At 36.8% G+C, this 22,486-nt stretch overlaps 1 protein-coding gene across 1 annotated transcript in view; it reads right to left on the bottom strand.

Annotated features, from left to right (window-relative positions):
• Positions 1-22,486, bottom strand: part of LOC124594191 (cytoplasmic dynein 2 heavy chain 1) — a 786,854-nt gene that overhangs the window by 528,581 nt on the left and 235,787 nt on the right. The window contains exons 19-21 of the mRNA XM_047132551.1: positions 17,402-17,517; positions 17,055-17,209; positions 11,099-11,266 (exon numbers count right to left, since the gene is read on the bottom strand). Coding sequence (XP_046988507.1) covers positions 11,099-11,266; positions 17,055-17,209; positions 17,402-17,517 — 439 coding nt within the window. The remainder of the gene's footprint in view (positions 1-11,098; positions 11,267-17,054; positions 17,210-17,401; positions 17,518-22,486) is intronic.

Here is a 22,486-nt window from a genome sequence, read left to right as displayed (position 1 = left end):
GAACATGTCAGAAAAACAATAATGCATGACAAATATTAGAAATTTACACACACACAAACACAACTCACACAAATGCAATCACTTTCTCAGGCTGCCAAGGACAGACCGCATGCAACTGCGCAAGATGGAAGAAGCATTCTGGGTGGTGGTGGGGGAGAGGGGGTGAGGGGGAGGGGGGGGGGGGGGAGTCTAGGGCGCTGAGGGAGATGGATAGCAGGATAGTTACCTAGAAGATTTTTCTGCATAGGCAAATGAGATGTATTAATTCATACAGGCACCAGTTGAATGTGTCAAAGATATATTAATTCATACCATGCCACACTAATGTAATTGGGGAGAGGACAGTGGAGAAATTAAAAATGATGTACCTTCAAATTTTTTACAACAGCTCTCTTGTTCGAATGCTCATATCATAGCTCTTCTGTTCTCATTCACTGTGGTGTACAGATGTATTTTTGTTCTCAACGTGTCTAACAACCAAAAAGTGGACAGCTTGTGAAAGAAAAGTATCTTATTTCTACAAATTTCAAGTACACCTGTTCCATTCTATATGCATCATGAACCATTGCAGCAAATCTTGGAATGCATAGGAATAATCCTCATAAGATGACCACCATATTGGAGTACTGTCGTACTATGAGAGAGAAGAGGTAATTTTATCATAAACAGAATCCAGGTACTGATAGCTTTGGGAGAGCCAGCCCTGACAAAACTCTACCATCTGGTAAGCAAGATGTATTAGAAGACGAAATACCCTCAGACTTCAAGAAGAATATAATAACTCCAATCCCAAAGAAAGCAGGTGTTGACAGGTGCGAAAATTACTGAACTATCAGTTTAATAAGTTACGGCTGCAAAATACTAACATGAATTCTTTACAGACAAATCAAAAAACTAGTACAAGCCGGCCTCAGTGAAGTTCAGTTTGGATTCCATAGAAATGTGGCAATATTGACCCTTCGACCTGTCTTGGAAGATAGATTAGGGAAAGGTAAACTAAGTTTCTAGCATTTGTATACTTAAGAGAAAACTTTCGACAATGTTGACTTGAATACTATCTTTCAAATTCTGATGGTGGCAGGGGTCAAATACAGGGGGCAAAATGCTATTTACAATTTGTACAGAAACTAGATGGCAGTTATAAGAGTTGAGGGGCATGAAAGAGAAGCAGTGGTTGGGAAGGGAGTGAGACAGGGTTGTAGCCTATCCCCAATGTTATTCAATTTGTATATTGAGCAAGCAGTAAAGGAAAAAGAAAAATATGGAGTATGAATTAAAATCCATGGAGAAGAAATAAAAACTATCAGGTTTACCAATGACATTTTAATTCTGCCAGAGACAGCAAAGGACCTGGAAGAGCAGTTGAACGGAAGAACAATGTCTTGAAAGGAGGATATAAGATGAACATTAACAAAAGCAAAATGAGGATAATGGAACATAGTCAAATTAAATTAATGGAATGTAGTCAAATTAAATTAGGTGATGCTGAGGGAATTAGATTAGGTAATGAAACACTTAAAGTAGTAGATGAGTTTTGCTTTTTGGGAAGCAAAATAACTGATGATGGTCAAAATAGGGAGGATATAAGATGTAGACTAGCAATGGCAAGGAAAGCATTTCTGAAGAAGAGAAATTTGTTAACATTGAGTGTAGATTTAAGTGTCAGGAAGTCTTTTCTGAAAGTATTTGTGTGGAGTATAGCCATGTATGGAACTGAAACATGGACGATAAATAGTGTAGACAAAAAGAGATTAGAAGCTTTTGAAATGTGGTGCTACAGAAGAATGCTGAAGATTAGATGGGTAGAGCACTTAACGAATGTGGAAGTACTAGATAGTATTGAGGAGAAGAGGAATTTGTGGCACAACTTGACTAGAAGAACGAATTGGTTGGTAGGACATGTTCTGATGCATCAAGGGATTACCAATTTAGTATTTCAGGGCAGTATGGAGGTTAAAAATCATAGAGGGAGACCAAGAGATGAACACACTAAGCAGAATCAGCAGGATGTAGGTTGCAGTAGTTACTTGGAGATGAAGAAACTTGCACAGGATAGAGTAGCATGAAGAACTGTATCAAACCAGTTTCTGGACTGAAGACCACAACAACAACAACAACAGGAAGAGAACTTTCAAGACTAATCATTTCAAGTTCATGTTGTAGAGGATTAAAAGCAGTAGCTTTCGTCATGTCTTGCATGGTGTTTGTGTAAATGAAAAAACTTTAGTAAGTGACAAGTGCTGGTGATTATGTTAATATCAATATACCTTTCTCTCTCAAAAATTGCATTTTCATACAATGGGAACCACTCCTTGTATGGCACCATAGACTGAAGGGATCAGGTTACTGTTTAAACGTTACATAATTGTATATATTACATTATTTATCATAGCCATTTTATGTTTCATGGTTGGAATATTATTGCCATCATAATGGAGGAGAGGCAGAAACATGGTGTGCATTAACCAGTGAGGATTAACTGGAGAATTAATATTCAGAAGGCCGAAAAGAGTGACTTGAAGGTAGGAAAATTTACGACATACTGCATGCATGACTGCACTTAGTAGCCATAGACCTTTTCCAATGTATATTCTGATTTGAGACATTCTTTTCAAAAAGGTAGATGTTTATGTTAACACATTATTTTGATGTTGATAACTGTGTGCATCCAATTACATCACGCTGAAAATGAGTTATAGTATATGCTAGTGACACACTACAGATTAGACTGTGAAGTGGTGTCATCAAAATTACGAAAAGGATGTTTTCATCTACAATTTTCAGTTGTTTAATCATTTTATTAAATGCAACAAAAATGAGTACATAAAATAGGTCCATTGTTGGTAGTCCATTAGCAAAAACAGGCAGACACAAGACTTTGCCCACATGGACATAACAACAAGTGACAATTACGTTGAAAATGTTGGACACCGTGATGAAGACCATCTACACCTCTTAAATGCTATGGACACTGATGACAGTTACATTGTAATATGTGATGCTACCATGATTATGGTAGACGAAATGGCCTCCCGTGGTGAGAATAAAAGGCATGATAGCGCATATTCATTAAATTATACTTTTCCTGTGCAACAGACACTTGATGGGATTATAACTAAATGGAACATGGAGGGTATATCCGGTACCCTGAACAGGACACAATGAATGCAAGAGATATTGAGATACTTCGATGTGAAATGCATTACACAAGCACAACAATTCAATGGTTTAAAAAATGGTTTTACAAACGAACAAAAGCAAAAGTTTGACAAATTTTCTGAAAAACATACACAAAATTTTAAGACTCTTAAAAATGAAGAAAAACAGGCATTTGACGATCTCAAAGTTAATCTGACACAGCAGTTTGGTGACCTTAGTTAGAACTTATATAGTGACCTGTCCGATGAATTAACTGGTAAAACCATAAACATCAGACAGGAATTAAAAGCAGAGCTGCTCATGACTTATCCCAGGATATAAATAACTAGAATCAAAGAGTGTCGTTGGTAGACATTGATGCAACAAGCACAATAGCAAATATGTAAGAATCGGGACACACTGACAGGTGTTGTAAACAAGTTGCAGTCAGTATGTAAAGGTTTACCATAAGAAGTACTGGAATTGTCACTGCAACTATATAATTCAAATTTAAACACTCGGTTAGGTCAAAAGAAGCAAGAAAGAATTGATAGAAATGTGAAATAATTAAAGGATTAGGGTTGAAGCGATACCCACTAGATAAGTTAGTACCCTTGTGCAAAAGGTAGTTCAGGAACATAAAACTTACATAGAAGTAGTCAAGGTGATGAAGGAAAAATAGAATTAACTATTGGCTAGGACAGATTGGGGCAGTAAAGTAGTAGAGGAAAAGTTGTGGAGTAGCCTAATCAGTGTTGCAAAAGTAATAAAAGAAAATCCAACACCAAGCAATCAAGTGCCACTAAGCCAGACAGATAATCCTAGTACCTATCCACAGTTTGTTATATACCCCATCAGACAAAGTAGATACGAAATACAAGATGCAGCAGGTACCGGCGACTATCGACTATTGTGCCTGTCATGCAGATGTACGCAGAATATAATCACATGTACCGAAACAACGCCACACCATCAACAGACAGTGCTGCATGTCTTCCTACTTTATTAGCAAATGGAGGTTTATTACGGCATAGGTGGCTCGCTATCTTTTCATTGGAAGGCAAAAGAATGAACCCAGTGGTGTTCATAAATACCTCCCATAATGTGCTGCCTAGAAACTGGAAAAAGACACAAAATATCCATTTTGTTGTAGGATACATACAAGGCTCTATCTTGCTATGAGCCATGGACATGGTAGATATGTGCCACACTTATGAACAATTCAAGGGAGCATTTTTGGATAAATTTTGGTTTGTTGTGGTACAGGAGAGGTTGCATCTTGCAACAATGGTAATAGGTAACACTTTGACAATGGGAAAGGCCACCCTGGAGTTTTAGCTGTGAGAAGTGGCAAAGAGGCAACATCCATCATGTTGGTCAGTCATATGGTAGCCTCAGCTGTATATGTGTCATCCAAGCAAACAATTGTTTCTTGGACACAGTGCTATTGAGTGGGTGTTCAAGATTACAGGCTATGTAATTTCAACTTTAAGATGTAAAGATGTGGAAATTTTTGTCTCAGAGTATTTCATTAAATTGTCAAGGTGCCCTCTGATACTTCAGTTAATGGTTCCAACTCATGCTTGAGTGATGTAGGTTTCATAATAACAGCAGAATTGCTAAGATTAATGAGACAAGATTTTCACATGTCAGGTTCATTATGCATGTAGTTGGACAATGCCAATCCTAATCCAACAAACCTTACATTAAGATTTTAATGTTCTATATAGATAAAGGCTTCACAGCAATTGACTGCAATGATTTTGCTTCTTTGCCATTACTGCATGATGAGGTTTCATTTAAAATGATATATTCACAATATTGTTTTCTATGACAAAGGTGTTGTGGTTAGATGTTACTTCTATTTTAGGTTCTCATAATACAGAAGACTTATTTCATACTTGTTACATTTGATAATGGTGACTGAGCTTCACGGAGACTAGTGATGTAAACTTTCTGTAATTTACTGCGACCATGGCTTGACTACTGTACTGAAGTCAAATAAGTATGAAAAAACAAACATTTAGTCATGCTTCTTAAGACATTCATGTTTAATTACACAACTATTTATACTAAAGAGGAAGATCAGAGAGGGGATAGACATTTCAAGTAACTTCCATAATATGAATTTGACCCTCACTACCCCAACAGAAATAATGTCCATCATAAAATCTTTAAAATCAAAAACATCTAGTGGGTATGATGAAATATCAACAAAGTTAATTAAAGAATGTGATTCTGAGCTAAGTAACATATTAAGCTATCTGTGTAACCAGTCGTTTATCAGTGGAATATTTCCCGAATGGCTGAAATATGCTGAAGTTAAGCCACTGTTAAAGAAGGGAGATAAAGAAATAGCATCAAATTTCCGTCCAATTTCACTGTTGCCAGCATTCTCAAAAATTTTCGAAAAAGTAATGTACAGTCGTCTTTATAACCATCTTATCTCAAATAACATACTGTCAAAGTCACAGTTTGGATTTCTAAAAGGTTCTGATATTGAGAAGGCTATCTACACTTACAGTGAAAATGTACTTAATTCATTAGACAAAAAATTGCAGGCAACTGGTATATTTTGTGATCTGTCAAAGGCATTTGACTGTGTAAATCACAATATCCTTTTAAGTAAACTAGAATATTATAGTGTAACAGGAAATGCTGCAAAATGGTTCAAATCTTATATCTCTGGCAGGAAACAAAGGGTGTTATTAGGAAAGAGACATGTATCAAGCTATCAGGCATCATCCAACTGGGAACTAATTACATGTGGGGTCCCACAAGGTTCCATTTTGGGGCCCTTACTTTTTCTTGTGTATATCAATGACCTTTCATCAGTAACATTACCAGATGCCAAGTTTGTTTTGTTTGCTGATGATACAAACATTGCAATAAATAGCAAATCAAGTGTAGTCTTAGAAAGATCAGCCAATAAAATATTTGTAGACATTAATCACTGGTTCCTAGCCAATTCTTTGTCACTAAACTTTGAAAAAACACACTACATGCAGTTCAGAACTTGTAAGGGGTGTCCCAAGAGTATATGTCTAACATATGATGACAAGAAGATAGAAGAAGTGGACGGTGTTAAATTCTTGGGATTACAGCTTGATAATAAATTCAACTGGGAGGAGCACACCACAGAACTGCTGAAGCGTCTTAACAAATCTCTGTTTGCAATGCGAATTTTGTCAGACATAGGGGATATAAAAATGAAAAAGCTGGCATACTATGCTTACTTTCATTCCATAATGTCATATGGGATTATTTTCTGGGGTAATTCATCAAGCCAAGCTAAAGTTTTCCGGGCACAAAAACGTGCAGTAAGAATTATATGTGGTGTGAACTCAAGAACATCCTGCAGAAGCCTGTTTAGGGAACTAGGGATACTAACTACAGCTTCCCAATATATTTATTCCTTAATGAAATTTGTCATTAAAAATATATCACTTTTTCAAACCAACAGCTCAATTCATGGAATCAATACTAGAAATAAGAATAATCTTCACAAGGATTTAAAGTCACTTAGTCTTGTACAAAAAGGTGTGCATTATTCAGGAACACACATTTTCAATAACTTGCCAGCAGCCATAAAAAGCTTAACAACCAATGAAATTCAGTTTAAGAGAAGCCTAAAGGATTTATTGGTGGCCAACTCCTTCTACTCCATTGATGAATTTCTGAGGAAAACCAACTGATTTGTATATAAGTACAACATAACTTCTGCACAATTTCAGTGCAGTAATGTGTTCACTGAAAATTTGTGTGTGTGTGTGTCTGTGTGTGTGTGTGTGTGTGTGTGTGTAAGTATAATCTAACTTCTGCACCATTTCAGTGCAGTAATGTGTTCATTGTAAATAAGTATTACAGTAGTTGTATTACATGTTTCTTACCTTATAAATAAATATAAAACTTTTTTATTTTAAATTCAGTGCAATAGTATTTGTAAAATGACTCTTAGTGTTCATTAAAAAATGACGATCATTCCACTTGGGACCTGTGGAATGGTACATTAGCTTATTTGTTTTAGTTTAAATATTTGTCATGTATTGTTGTTTTTCTGACATGTTCCACATCCTGGAGGACCTCCTCACTACGGATCAATTGGAATGAAAGTAAATCTAATCTAATCTAATCTAATAGCCACACGACCCGCCAATATGAATAGAGAGGACAGGTATAGGCTTCCAGAGTCCTGGCTGCCAGCAGTGACAATGTTACGGGAGGACAGCGTACATAAAGCAACTCACAATGGCGAGCAGGAGACCATGGTTGTTGTATGTACACATAGTGCAGGCATACTGCAGCCCGCACCTTGCAGCAAGTGAACAGCGCTATGTCTCAGCTACCATCCATTTCTAATTTGCCTGTTTCCACTAATGGCAAGAAATAATGTAAACACCAATTCAGTATGTCTTTATCTGCCAATGACACGGAATAATATAAAGACCAATAAAGAATGCCTAAAACCCCTCCTCCTATCCTCAAGTACCCTATAAAATTACATAAACAGCTTCATCTGCTGCTATATAAGATCTAGGCCTCTCTCATTCCACAGTCAGTTCAGCACAAACCCTGAGGAAGGCCACTTGCAATAGTGGCTAAAAAGTTGGAGAATTTTATATACTGGCAATGCGGTCAACAGCCCAGAAGAATTTTATTGACAGTGACAATGGCCGTGGAAGCCCATGCTTACCCACAAGATTACACAGTTCATTTGAACCTGAATGATCTGTGCAGTCTCTAAACGCACTGTAGAAATATGCCCAAGACACAAAACACATTATGTAGTGAAGAGAGGGAGACACTGCACATGCACAGTGGAGCTAGCTTACAAGTCAAAATAGCCACTGCGCATGCTGACAGCACAGCATAGTCTGACGCATTGCATAGCTGGTAGAATGAAGCAGCTTAGCAAATGAATGCCAACCAAACTGTATTTTAGAAACTTTACAATATACGTTAACTGGTATAGAAATGACGAGTCTGCGCCACAAAGCTAAAACTAAAGTGAGAGGAGAATTAATCTCTGGAGCATTTAGAGTGCGCAAAATAAAGAAACTGTATATGCAAAAATATCTACACACTATATTACCATGTACGGTATACAGGGTGATTTTTTCCACCACGTAAAAACCCTAGGGATTGATCAATGAGAGGATACAGAACAAAAAAGATCTACTGAACTTATGTCCAAAAATCCATGGTTTCCATGCTAGAGACCATTTATTGAATAATGCCTTGTTACAGAGACTGTGGTTTAATACTTGCTGTATGATGCACCCACTGTTACAGAATGTGTTGAAAATGGTTTCCATGTCCCTCAACACATGCATGTACATACCGTAGCATGTTCTGTCTCACACATTCACATCAGCCAGGCTGCTCCCAAACAGTGTCAAAGGCAGCATGACTACACTGCTCCAGAGGCTCCACATCTGGAATGGGCTTTGCATACATGATACTTTTGAGATGGCCCCATAACCAGGAATCACACGGTTTGAGATCCAGTGAATGAGCAGGCCATGCAACTGGAACCTGTCATCTGATCCATTGATGAGGGAATACACAGCTGAGATGCTCCTGACGTTGACGGCAAAGTGGGCTGGAGTGCCATCAAAGTGCAGCCCATAACCCTTCAAACCATCAGTGGCACTTCTTCCAGTAGGGGAGGCAAAGTCACCCACAAGAAACACTGATAGTTCCAGCCTGTTAGGTGACATGGAAGGAAGACTGATCCCAAAATACAGTCACCAATTATCCCAGACCACACTTTCCGGCTGCACCGATGCTGATGATATGCTGTCACCATACCATGGAGGTTAGGCATACTACTCCACAGATGAATGTTATGAAAGTTGAAGATACCACTTCATGTAAAGGGGGCCTCATCTGTGAATAGGATGTATGACACAAAATCTGGAATCATGGTTGCCTAGTAAAGAAACCAGTGACAAAACTGCTCTCGATGTGGAAAGTCTGTCACTGGTAAGCTCTGCACACACTGTAAGTGGGATAGTAACAATTGTCATGGAAAATGTTCCACATGGTCATCTGGCTTTCCCTGTACTGGCGGGCAAAGTGCCTGGTACTGAGACGGCAGTCGCCTTCCATAGTGTTAATCACATTTTCCTCCAAGTCTGGTGTCCACATATTTTGGTACGTCCTTCATGATATCCCGTTTACTGAAACGACCCTGTCTGACTGAATGAATGGTGTTTAGCATGGAAACCATGCTTTTCTGGACATAATTTCATTACACCTTTCTTGTTCCATATCCTCTCATCAATCAGTACCTAGAGTTTGTACACGGTGGAAAAAATCACGCTGTATATACATTTACACGCAACTATACACAAGCTACAGTAAACACTATAGGAGGATATCTATGCGCAACAAAGGAAGGAATAGATGTAAAGTTTTGAATAAGCTGCAAAAGATATTGACATTGTGTCCTGCCTATGACAACATTTTTATTTTCAGGTGCAAAAGGTAAATCAAAATAACAGCTGCATTATGACCGTTTGTACTCTTGTAACACAGATGACTAATGAATACAGCTGCGTACTGATTGAAAATTAGTATGTCTATATTGAAAAAGTGATATGTTAGTAGCCACTAAGCAACTATGTGCCTAGATTCATGTTAGAATTAAGTTTCCTTCCAGTGAACATTGCATGGACACAAGCTGGGATGAATGAGGAACACAACATTTAGATGTCAGGTACAAAAATGTGTGTGTGAATGTGATAGTGTAAAAATGTGCTTATGAAAAGGCTACAGTATGTCAGATGTTTTAAAAGTTAAACTGAGGTCTTGTACTACCAAACCACAAGAGGTCAGACGAGATACTATAAGTTGCTGACAAGAGCACCAAGCATTTATGTTCATGGAACGTCAGCCTCATCACAGAATATCTCACCAAAAACAAGTCGGCACTGAATAAGGATAAGACAATTCTGATGGAGTTTCTGCTAAATTATAATCAAGACAAGTAGATACTGAGTCAGAGTTATCAGTTGAAACAAATGATAGACATGGACATTATAGTAAACAAACATCTTACATGGAAGGAGTACATCAGTTACACGTGTAAAAAGTATCTCCTGTAACACCTATCAACCAAAATGCCTTTCTAGTATACCATTTGTCTTAAGACAAATCTACTTTGGAATCGTACATGCCAACCTACAACATGGTACTGAAATCTGGTGTGGGGCACAAATGACATACATGGATAGGGCTTTCAGAGTCCAGAAAAGAGCTATTAGGATAATAGCTAATATTAATAAACATCAGTCCTGTAGAGAATACTTCATTTTGTATAACATAATAACAGTGTATTTATTGTATGTTCTCAGGACTACACTGTTTGTAACAGAAAAAAGAGCATACTATAATCAATAGTGAAATCCAAGAGAGGATTACTACATAAAATTTAGTAATAAAAGAGCAACAGATCATAGACCATTTTCTGCTGGCAGACATTTTTATAACAGAATGCTAAATAACATAAAACTGTTAAATGGAAACATACTTCAGACAAAATTAGAGCAATTGTTAATTCATAAATGTTTGTACCCTCAAGGATTTTTAATGTTGTTGCATGTAATTTATCTTCACTTCTAAACTCTTATTAATGTTCATATGTTTATAAACAGACTATGTCCATGACCATAAAAATTATTATACACAAATAAACCATTTATTTATCATAAACCATTTATAAAAGTACATGAAATAATCCAAGCTCCTGGAACTACAAGTACTTTCTTAGGGAAAAAAGAGGGCAGGTTGATCAACACAGAAATGAAGGGTCAGGTCACTTAAGCTCCATGATGAGAAACACCTGCCTCATCTGATCAATATTAACAACTAAATTACTAGGAATGCATGTAGAGATTTGTCACAAGTAAAAACAATACTAGTTATTAAATTCAAATGCTAACATCAAAATACTTACTTTCAATTCAGCAATTTTCCTTGAAATGTTGTCTCTCACATCAAGAATATCCCCGAAAGTTAAATTTTCTACTAATTTATCTGTGATTCCCAAAAGAATGAATAATTCTTTCCAATGTTTCTCACTGAACATTTCACCCCTCACATACTTGATGGCAGGTATAATAATCTGAAACAAAAATTGAATTTATATTATACAATATGCTTCATATATGATATATTAATCAAGAATGACATCATGACTATAAAAAGTAGAAGGGAAAAATTAATGTCATATAAGAAACCAAATGCAGTTATTGAAGGGACACAGGCAACATTCAAAAGTGACTCAAATAATAATACACTAAAAAACAATTTGTATTCAATTGTTCAGTGAATGTCGAATCAACAGAAACATCACCAATGACTCAAACATTCAAAGCAGAATAATAAGAATTAGAGGTCACTCAATGCGAACAAGATTACATGGGCTAAATTTAATGAATTTTAAGTGATACACTCATCAGATTCACAATAGAACAAACACTGGCACGTACAAGCAGATTGAAAACTTGAGTTTGAGCAATAAAACTGACCATTGCAATTAATTAGGTAAAGAATTAATATTTATTATTGTTCTAATCACTGAAGTTATTAGCTACACGTTTTTATTTATTTTTTATTTATTTGTGTTTACACAAGAGAGAGAGAGAGAGAGAGAGACAGAAATAATTCCACCCAATGGCAGAGACCTGTGTTACATGAACTTTCTATCACCATGAATTCCATGGCACTTGCGAAGAACCATGGAGCTGAAATTATCTTTTCCAAGAGTGGATCCCAGTCGCAATTGAAAAATATACTAATGAAAATATGTTGGCAAGTAATCACTTTACATCACTGGTATTTGTAACACTCAAATTATACGTCAATTTGTGCAGAACAATATGTGCAGAACAATTACATGAGAATAGTCACTGTATATTTTACTTCTTATTTGTGTACAGGCTAAAGACAAAGGAGATATTCAATAGAAGAACTAAAATATGTGAAAAGGAGATACTGACCAAGAAAAAGTTTTGAATGGCAATGGTTAGGTCATATCAGGAAAAGATCAGATGGCATCAGCCAAATGAAGAACATACTGAAGATCATCATGGTTAATGCAAGACAGAAACTAGATGAATCAGTTGGGAGAGCTGTGGAAGTGGAAAACTAACAGCTGACAGCAGAAACATTAACAGCAAAGTTATTTTAATACAGTCTATAAGACCAAACTTATTATCTTTGAGAGATATAGCAAGAGGTAATTACTTAAAACTACTTATTGCAGTTAAAGTTATGAAATTATTTGTTTCAGTTGCAGCTACTAGACACCATCTCTATACCTATGGAAGTAAAACAAAAAGAATCAAACATATACAGAAATACTTAACTTAGCTTACTGCATGACTAGATATATTCATTAGTATTGGGTAGGTTAGAATGTAACAATGAATTTGGTACACCTAATAATAGGATGCACAGCTGAAAGTAACAAACTAAAAACTGAAATACAGTAGGCTAAGTTAGTATTTCTGTATATGTTTGATTCTTTTTGTTTTATTTTCATAGGTATAGAGATGGTGTCTACTACTTGTAACTGATATGAATAATTTCATAGCTTGACTGCAATAAGTAGTTTTAAGTAATTACATCTTGCAATGTCTTTTAAAGATAATAACTAAAAACTGAAGTGAGTGTGGATTTTATGTAAATATTTCTGAGAAAAATATGAAAATTTTTCGTTGATGGAAGCAAATTAAAATCAACTGACATATTTAAGATATTTATCTTATGCTTATTTTGTAAATCATTATATATTTCAACTGACATTGTTCTTAAAAACTCTTCCATACTTTTAATCAGTTTTAACTTGTAAGCAATGAGATAGCAAAATCAGATTCTGATTTTCTCTCTCTCATCTAATATAACTCAAAGGTTAGGGGTAAATTTATTTAATTAAAAACCTTTGTAAAGGCTATAGCATTTATTCTGTTTCCACGTTAATTACTTCTCATTTTCGTGTAATTTGTTGTGAATTAGAAATTGCATTTACACAGAGTGTACCTTTTGAAAACATCTTTATTCCCATTCAAACATGGTACTAGCTGTAACATGAAATATTTTAAATTTTATCTTAGCATCAATTTTCTTACAGCTTGAATAATAACAATAAAAATAATAATAAAAGCAGCTTTTCTTTACCACTATTGATAAACCTGAACCACTGGCTAATAGTGACATCAACATATTTTATGAATGGGAGATTCACGGAGTTTACCAAAGATGTGTACAACATGTGTACAACAAAAGGACAGATAAGTGCGTGGTGACAAACAAAAAGTCTGGAAAATGGACTGGAACATGCAATGGCATTTAGTCTGGAATGCTGAGGATAGTGATTTTTGGCAATTATCTTCCTACTCTTGTAGAAATACTAAAGGAATCAATTCTAATTCATAAATCGAAAATTCTGAAAACACACAAAATAAATAATTTATAGCTCTAATTTCTTTGGGAAAGACCTTTACTAAGTTACATCTGTATTCTGGATTAAATCTCACTTTGGCACAGAAAGGGGTGAATTATGCTGCCACAAAAATCTTTGGTAATTTGCCAAATAGTATTAAAAGTCTGACAGATAGCCAAACAACATTTAAAAGCACATTAAAAGAATTTCTGAATGACAACTCCTTCTACTCAATAGATGAATTCTTATATATGAAGTAGTAAGTGCGAATGGATATGTGTGTGTGTGCAAGTGTATACCTGTCCACTTTTCCCCCTAAGGTAAGCCTTTCCGCTCCCGGGATTGGAATGACTCCTTACCCTCTCCCTTTTATATATATATATATATATATATATATATATATATATATATATATATATATTCCACGTTGTCTGCTTGTGTCTGTATGTGTGGATGGATATGTGTGTGATGCGAGTGTATACCTGTCCTTTTTTCCCCCTAAGGTAAGTCTTTCTGCTCCCAGGATTGGAATGACTCCTTACCCTCTCCCTTAAAACCCACTTCCTTTCGTCTTTCCCTCTCCTTCCCTCTTTCCTGATGAGGCAACAGTTTGTTGCGAAAGCTTGAATTTCGTGTGTATGTTTGTGTGTCTATTGACCTGTCAGCATTTTCGTTCGGTAAGTCACATCATCTGTGTGTGTCTATATATATATAAAAAAACAAAGATAGATGATGTGACTTACCAAATGAAAGTGCTGGCAGGTCGACAGACACACAAACAAATACAAACATACACACAAAATTCAAGCTTTCGCAACAAACTGTTGCCTCATCAGGAAAGAGGGAAGGAGAGGGAAAGACAAAAGGATGTGGGTTTTAAGGGAGAGGGTAAGGAGTCATTCCAATCCCGGGAGCGGAAAGACTTACCTTAGGGGGAAAAAAGGACGGGTATACACTCGCACACACACACATATCCATCCACACATATACAGACACAAGCAGACATTCAAATATGTCTGCTTGTGTCTGTATATGTGTGGATGGATATATATATATAAATAAATAATATATAATAATATATATTACTGTGTAAAGGAAACTCATGTTAAATAGACACGTTTCACATCACATCATTACGAAATGTCGTATTCATGATCTATGGAACAAGGATTAATGTTTGTATGTATGTTATATGATGTATGTCTATGATGTTCTGCAATGATGTACCATACGTGCTTCACTGCCACATTCAAATTGCTACTTTTCTCCATGGCCCTGTAACTGGGGTCACCTGTAACAGACAAGTGCACTATGAATAAAATGTTCTCGGTTTTCCAGCCGCGTAAATTCGAATACAATCCTCGAGCTTTCGATGGCCACCTCCGCCACCATCATCAGGAGTTCATTGACTGCCGGGGCTGCTACAGTTTCTCGCTTATATAGGCATGATGACATCATCAGCAGCCAATCAGATCGATCCAATGTGGCGCACGCGTAAGTCAACCCGGGCAGCTAGCGGAGCTATTGCCCGGGGCAGCACCAATGACGTCAGGTGGCACCAGGGGCAGGCGCCACTTTTGAAACTGTCGCTCCTGCGTCGCGCATCTGTCTTTGCTTTCTTTCAGTGTCCAACACCCGTCCCCATGCCATGCTGAGTGTGTATCCCTGGTCTCTGTTGAAATTATTGTTGTTCAAACGAATCTCGGCCAAGATTGCTATCACAACACTAATTATCAACATCCTGACAAGACAGAAGGCTGGCTCACTGCTATAACAAAAGATTCTTCATTCACACTCTCCAAACCACTGTAAAGTGCATGGCAGAGAGTATGCCCCACATGTATGCTTTACGGAGCGGTAGTGTGATTGAATTTCTGACAAGAGAAGGGTCTTGGAGAGAGCTTGTGGAGAGCAGATGCAATTTGGAGAACAATCTCTAATTGATAACTAGACCACAAAAAATCATAATGGAATTCAAACAATGTAAATTATGCTGCATGTCGACAAAATTAAGTAATTTTTCTATTGCTCTCCTGTTTTACTCGGTTAATTTATTTATTTAGAGAGAGAGAGAGAGAGAGAGAGAGAGAGAGAGAGAGAGAGAGAGAGAGAGAGAGAGAGACTGGTGTCACAGAGATATTTACTGATCTGGGCACTAGTCTTTGCAGCCACAAACTAAGGGTTGTGAGGTGACATTCCTGCTTCAAATAAAATCAGTCAGATATTGTTTTATGAATAGTCAGTGGTTATTGTAATGGTAGTAATAAATGTAGATGGACCAATGTATAAGGCTGTGAATTTGAATTATTACTAAGACATGTAATATGGTCAATAGGTAATTGTAACCAGACAATAAACAATAATTTCATAATGTATGTTTTGTGAGAAGATTATAACAGCATTTTTGTCAGCAGAGCAGTACAGAATTTCTGTGTGAAAAGAAGACAAGATGTGTGTACCAAAACATAATAACTAAGGAACAGGAGAATTTTTAAACTGAGGAGTCATGTTAAATTGGGGAACAGAGGTAAGAAATTTGGAAACTGAAGTCTGTATTAGAAATTGAGGAGTTTGCATCAGGCAAGTTAATCTATAGGTCTCATAAATGTGCACACAAAATAATAATATTTTTAAAATATCAAAAAATATCAAGTACACAAAACCCTGCTGCCTTCTCTGTGCTAGTACTTTTCTTTCCTTTTTTCTATGAAATGCATAAGACGTGTAACTCACTGGGAAATAAAAACACAGATTTCAGTAGCCTTAACCATTGTGAGTAATGTGGAATACAACATATATTTACATTAAATGAGTTACAGCTATAAACAGTGATGACCAATAACTTTTAAAATATTTATTATCTGTATTACTAGTTCTGAGACATTTCTGGTTACCCTTAGGTGAAGATATAGAACACTAGCTCTTTTTAAATTAAAGCCAAATTTTGGGTACACAATGTGATTTCTAGTGCCCACATGAACTTTTTTTTAAAAAAATAATGTAAATCATCTGCACTTTATAACTGTATACGAGTAAGAAATAACTTCAATCTATTGATGGAAATAAATAAATATTTCAAAAAATGACTGCTGCTATTCGTAGCTATAAATTGTACTCTGAACTTACACATTTCTAGTACAATCCTGAGTAATAAATGTGGACCTCACTGCTCTTATTTCATGCACATACAGTAACTGAAGGAGTGATTAAAAATGCCTTTATATGACTTGTATTAAAATAACAAAGGCATGATGATAACTTCATAAAACATGCAATTTCTCCTCACACTTTAAAACAGAAACTGCCAGAAACTGCATATACATATCATTCAGCGACAAAAATTAGGCAAAAAAATTACATATTCTATAGTGTCATCAGCCAATTTCCCAGACATATGACAGTTATTCAAGACAAGTTCCAGTATAAAGTATCACAATGTTACGGACAAACATTGAGGCATATATACCTTGTATGTATCAATTTCTTGAAGTAATTTCACAGTTAGCCCTGAAGTTTCCACTCCTGACTTAAGTCGTTGCTCCCAATTTTGTAGAAAATCCTCAAAGACATAACTTCTGCTGCAGAATATTATCCACTCAGATTTTGACATCTCCTGAAGTCCTGGAATGACAATGAGTAGTAGTAAGATGTGACAGTAATCACAACGAACATAGCAATTCTAATGATAGGCATATCTTTCTATTTAGTCAAAACAGAATGCTGTTCTTTCCAATTATGTAACAATCATTCATTAATTACACCATAATCATAATGGACAATTTACCATTCCTTTATTGCCTATGCAAAACTCACCACTGTTGAATTCTTCAAACAGAGACCAAAGGGTCTCATGCCTGCCAATATCAGCTTCTACCTCTTCACATATATTAAACTTTGGTTCCTGAATAGCAAAATGTAAGCAGTCTGCTCTGTAAAAAAGGGAGAGAGAAACAGTTTTATCCACTTATACAACACTGTTTCACAGATTTGATCAGGAGGTAGACCTCTCACTGATGTGTAAATAATTAATGCTCATTTTACCAAGTAACTCCAACATAGCAGGTCCCACAGAAAATTTACCAGAATGTTCATCTGGATTATACTCTAAACGACTATGAAAAATGGGCACTGTTGAAACCAGATAGCAAGTCCTCGGAAGCAATGGATATGTGGCTTTGGAGAAGGCTAATAACAAACAGCTGAACAAAAAGCAAAACCAATAAAGATGTAAAAAGGGATCAATAAGTGGAGAACACTTATAAAAACTATTTAAAAAAGGACAACTTTTGCACATTTACTGAGACACAATAGTTTCTTACAGACGTACTGGAAGGAAACGATTTAGAAAGAAAACCATGGGAAGGTGAAGAAAGAAAATAGTCAAATATCTATTGGAAATAACAAAGTGCCAAAATTATGAAGAAATGAAAAGTACAACACAAAATAGGGGAGCACTGCTGCAGTGATGAGCCATTGCCTGTAGATGAAGATGATAATCATTATCATGCAGCTGACTCTGTGACTCAGTACCCCTCACAACTGGAGCAACTTAATTACATTCTCCACCAGTGTTTTGACTATCTATCGCCATGCCGTGAAACAAGAAAAGTCCTATCCACTGTCCATTCCATCCCTCCCACACCACACACCAAGCCCACAGAATATCCTCATCCATCAATACACAATCGCTGCTCCCAGCCCCTTGCCTCACCCCTGTAATAGACCTAGATGCAAGACCTGTCCCATACATCCTCCCAACACCACCTACTCCAGTCTAGTCACAAACATAACCTATCTCATTAAAGGCAGGGCTTCCTGTGAAACCAATCTTGTGCTAAGCTGCAACTACTGTGCTGCATTCTACTTAGTCGTGACAACCAATAAGCTGTCTGTCCACATGAATGGCCACTGACAAACTGTGGCCAAGAAACAACTGGACCACATAGATGCAGAGCATGTCTCCCAACACGATGTTCTACACGTCAATGACTGCTTCACAACCTCTGCCATCTAGCTCCTTCCCATCAGTACCAGCTTTTCTGAATTGCACAGGTGGTATCATCGTCAGTTATCTGCTATATTAGCAGGTCCTTTGCTTCTCCATTTTCTGCGCTCCATTGCTCCTTTCTTAAGGCTGCTGTATGTTGTACTGTCCATCATGTCATCCAGTATCTGGAATTTCTTCCTTCCTTGCTTCCTTTTCTCTTCTACATGACCTTCTAAAACTGTTTTTATCAGTCCATCATTCTTTATTAATATATGCCCCTTTATTAATATATGCCAAATACAATTTCTTTTTCTTCTCTTTATTACCTCTAGTAACTGTCTTTTCTCTCCCACTCTTCTCAGTACCTCTTCGTTTTTTACTCTGTCCATCCAACTTATTCTTTCCATCCTCCACCATGTCCAGATCTCAAAAGCCTTCAGCCTTTCTCTGTCTTTCTTCCTCATAGTCCATGTTTCAGCGCCATATAGAAGAACACTCCATACAAGACATTTTATGAGTCTTTTCCTGAGTTCTCTGTCCAGACCTCTGCAAAAAATTCTCCTTTTCTTATAAAATGCCTCTTTTGCCATTGCTATCCTTGTTTTAATTTCTGTGGTGCACTTCCAGTCGGTGTCTATCCTGCTTCCAAGATACTTAACAGTTTGCACCTGTTCTAGTATTTCTCCATTCAGCATAATTTTTATTTCCTTATTTCCTCCTAGTGCCAATACTTTTGTTTTATTTGTGTTAATTTTCATTCCATATTTTTTTCCGTTAGTTTCAATGGTGTCCACCAAATCCTGTAATTCTTTTTCCCCTGTGGCTAGAATGACAATGTCATAAGCAAACCTAAAACAACCTACTCTTCTTCCTCCAATTTCTACGTCTTTGTCATCTAATGAGCATTGGTCAATCATATTTTCCAAGTAGAGGTTGACAAGAGTAGGTGATAGACAGCATCCTTGTCTTACTCCTTTTCCTAGTACGATCCAGTTTGTACTTTCTCCCCCCACTTTAATTGAAACTTTTTGATTAAGATATAATGAGTTTACAAGTCTTCTGGTTTTGCAGTCCACTCTCTTTTCCCTCATTATAGTCGCCAGCTTGTCACAAACCACATTGTCAAAGGCCTTTTCTAGATCGATGAAGCACATATTTAGGTCTCTTCCTTTTTCAATAAACTTTCTCCCAAGATACGTAGGAGCCCTATTGCATCTCTGGTGCCCGTATTCCGTCTAAAGCCAAACTGCTCCTTGGCAAGATTCTCCTCCATTACTTTTTCAAGTCTTTTATTAATTATTCTCAACATCACTTTGGCTGCATGTGAAATGAGGCTGATTGTCCTGTGTTCGCTGCATTTCTTGGTTCCTTGTTTTTTCAGTAATGGAATTATTACTGTTGTCAGAAAGTCCTCAGGCCATTCACCACTGTCATATATTTTATTACATAATCTCAATATTCCTCTTATTCCACCTTGGTTCAAGCATTTTAATATTTCTCCCGGTATTGTATCTGTACCTACCGCATTGCCATTTTTCATTGCAGCTATGGCAGACTTTACTTCTTCCATTATGATGGTTGGTCCTTTCTCGTCATCGCTTACACTGTTGTGTGATTCAAGTTCCAGACTTTCTGGTTTGCTATTTGTGTCATATAGCTCTTTTAGATATTCTTCCCATCTCTGGAGGACATTATCACGATCTTTGTACACTACCTCTTCATCTTTATTCAAAATTTCCATAGTAGCACTTCCTGCTCTGTTATGTTCCCATGTCATAGTCTTTACTCTGTTGTAGAATAAGTCGTACCTTCCCCTCTTGTCCAGTTCTTCAATTTCATCACATTCCTCTTTTAGCCATTTTTCCCTAGCCTGCTCTGTTTCTCTTTGCAGTTCATTATTTAACCTTCGGTATATCTTTCTTGCATCTTCAGTGCTCTTGTTTTTCAATTTTCTTCTCTCCTCCATCTTGGAAATCATTTCTTGTGTGACCCATTGTTTTTTTTTTTTTTTTTTTTTTTTTTTTGCCTTTTCTTTTTTACATGTCCTATATTTTGCTGTCCTGCTTTAATGATTCCTTCTTTCAGCATATTCCAGTACTCGTTGGCATTATCAAGTGGTTCTTTGTCTCGTAATGTGTTTAGAAACTCCTGAGACAGCATTTCTGTAATTTGTTCTTTGTTGGATCTTATCTTCTCTAGATCCCACTTCTACACCATGGTCGCCTTCTTCAGTTTTTTTCATTCTTATTTCTATTTCTGCCATAAGTAAGTTGTGGTCACTATTAATATCTGCACCTGGTAATGTGTACACCTTCTTGATTCCATTCCTGTATCTTTTTTCTACCAGTATAAAATCGATTTGGTTTCTGTATTTATCCACTGATGATTTCCAAGTGTAGAGCCTCCTCTTGTGGTTCTTGAACCACATGTTTGCCACTATCAGCTGCCTTTCCCTGCAGAAGTCAATTAGCCATTCACCTCTATCATTTCTCTTTTCAAGACCATGACTGCCTACCATGTTTCCCTCTTTCCCTTTTCCCACAATGGCGTTCCAGTCTCCCATTACTGTTTTGCAGCATTTTTTATTTTCGTCCATTATTCTCTCTATTACATTGTAAGTTTCCTCTACAATTTGGAAACAGGTGGGAACTCTCCCTAAAATATATCCTATGTTCCCGTAACCTTCCTGGCCTTGACCTTCGTTACTCATTGTCCTTACCCATCTAGCCCCTTCCCTGTCCCTATTCCAGCACCAGACAGCTCTCTATTCCACCAATGCACCCAAGTTTTTAACTTCTCTCCTTTTCCGCTATCACCCTCTCCCCATCTAATCTCCCACCTGCATAGATGCCCTATCCTCTCTCCAACTCATCCCTGCATGCTCCCACTAGTATCAATTCACCACCCCCATCCCTATCCTGCTATCCCTCTGAAACCCTGCTCCAGCCTCCTCCTCACCTCCACCAGGCTACTTCTCCAATCATGCATTGCTGCTCATAGTCTGGCTTCAGCTGCCAGAGATTGTGGTCATGTGTGTGGGAGTTGTGTCTGCATGTGTGTGTGTGTGTGTGTGTGTGTGTGTGTGTGTGTGTGTGTTGTCTTTTTTTTGGCTCAAAGCTAATTTTGTGACAATCTTTTTGTTGTGGCTATCTGTGACTCAGCATCTCCACTGTATGGTGAGTAGCAACTATCCTTTTCTTAATACTTAATTAACTTATTCTTGCACAAAACTTTCTTATGAAATACAAATGTCATCTTGTTACTTTGTGAGTAGATAAATAAATAATTCTTAGGGTTTTCCATTCAGAGAGCGAGCTACATATCACTGACCACGAAAAAAGCATGATTCTTTCAAATTAATACCATAAGATCTTAAAGTTTGTTCCTTGCTTTCTTTATAGCGATACTAAATGCTAATGTAACTGGAAATTGCAGTCTTTTGAACTTAAATGTTAGTTCAGTAGGTACAAGCAGAGTCCTCAAAATGAATGCTGTCTTTTTGTTTATCTTTTCCTAACATTATTTTTGCTTCTTTTATAATGTTTGATAACTGTTTATAACCATTTCTTATTTTGAATTTTTAAGTTAATGTCATCATCTACTTCATTTCTTACCACTAAAATGGCTCTATCAGCCAACCAACTTGAACAATTCTGAACTATGTTGGCAAAACTTCATCAATTAATTCAGTTGGGCTGCTGACAATATTACAAAAACCATTCAAAGGTTCCATTTAGCCAGTTACACAATCAGCTGGGTGAGGGCTTTCAGTAAATTGTAAGAGTCTTTTGACAAAATGTTTCACTTCTTCATCAATGAAAATTTGAACCCTCATATTTGTTCTTAACTGTACCTTCCTCAGTCAAGACCAAATGAATGATTTCTTCAAAGATACATTGATTTTATTTGCT

This window comes from Schistocerca americana, chromosome 2, assembly GCF_021461395.2.
Source record: "Schistocerca americana isolate TAMUIC-IGC-003095 chromosome 2, iqSchAmer2.1, whole genome shotgun sequence".
Taxonomy (NCBI): Eukaryota; Metazoa; Arthropoda; class Insecta; order Orthoptera; family Acrididae; genus Schistocerca; species Schistocerca americana.
Note: the sequence above shows the minus strand (reverse complement) of the source record. Positions and strands in the feature narration are given on the sequence as shown.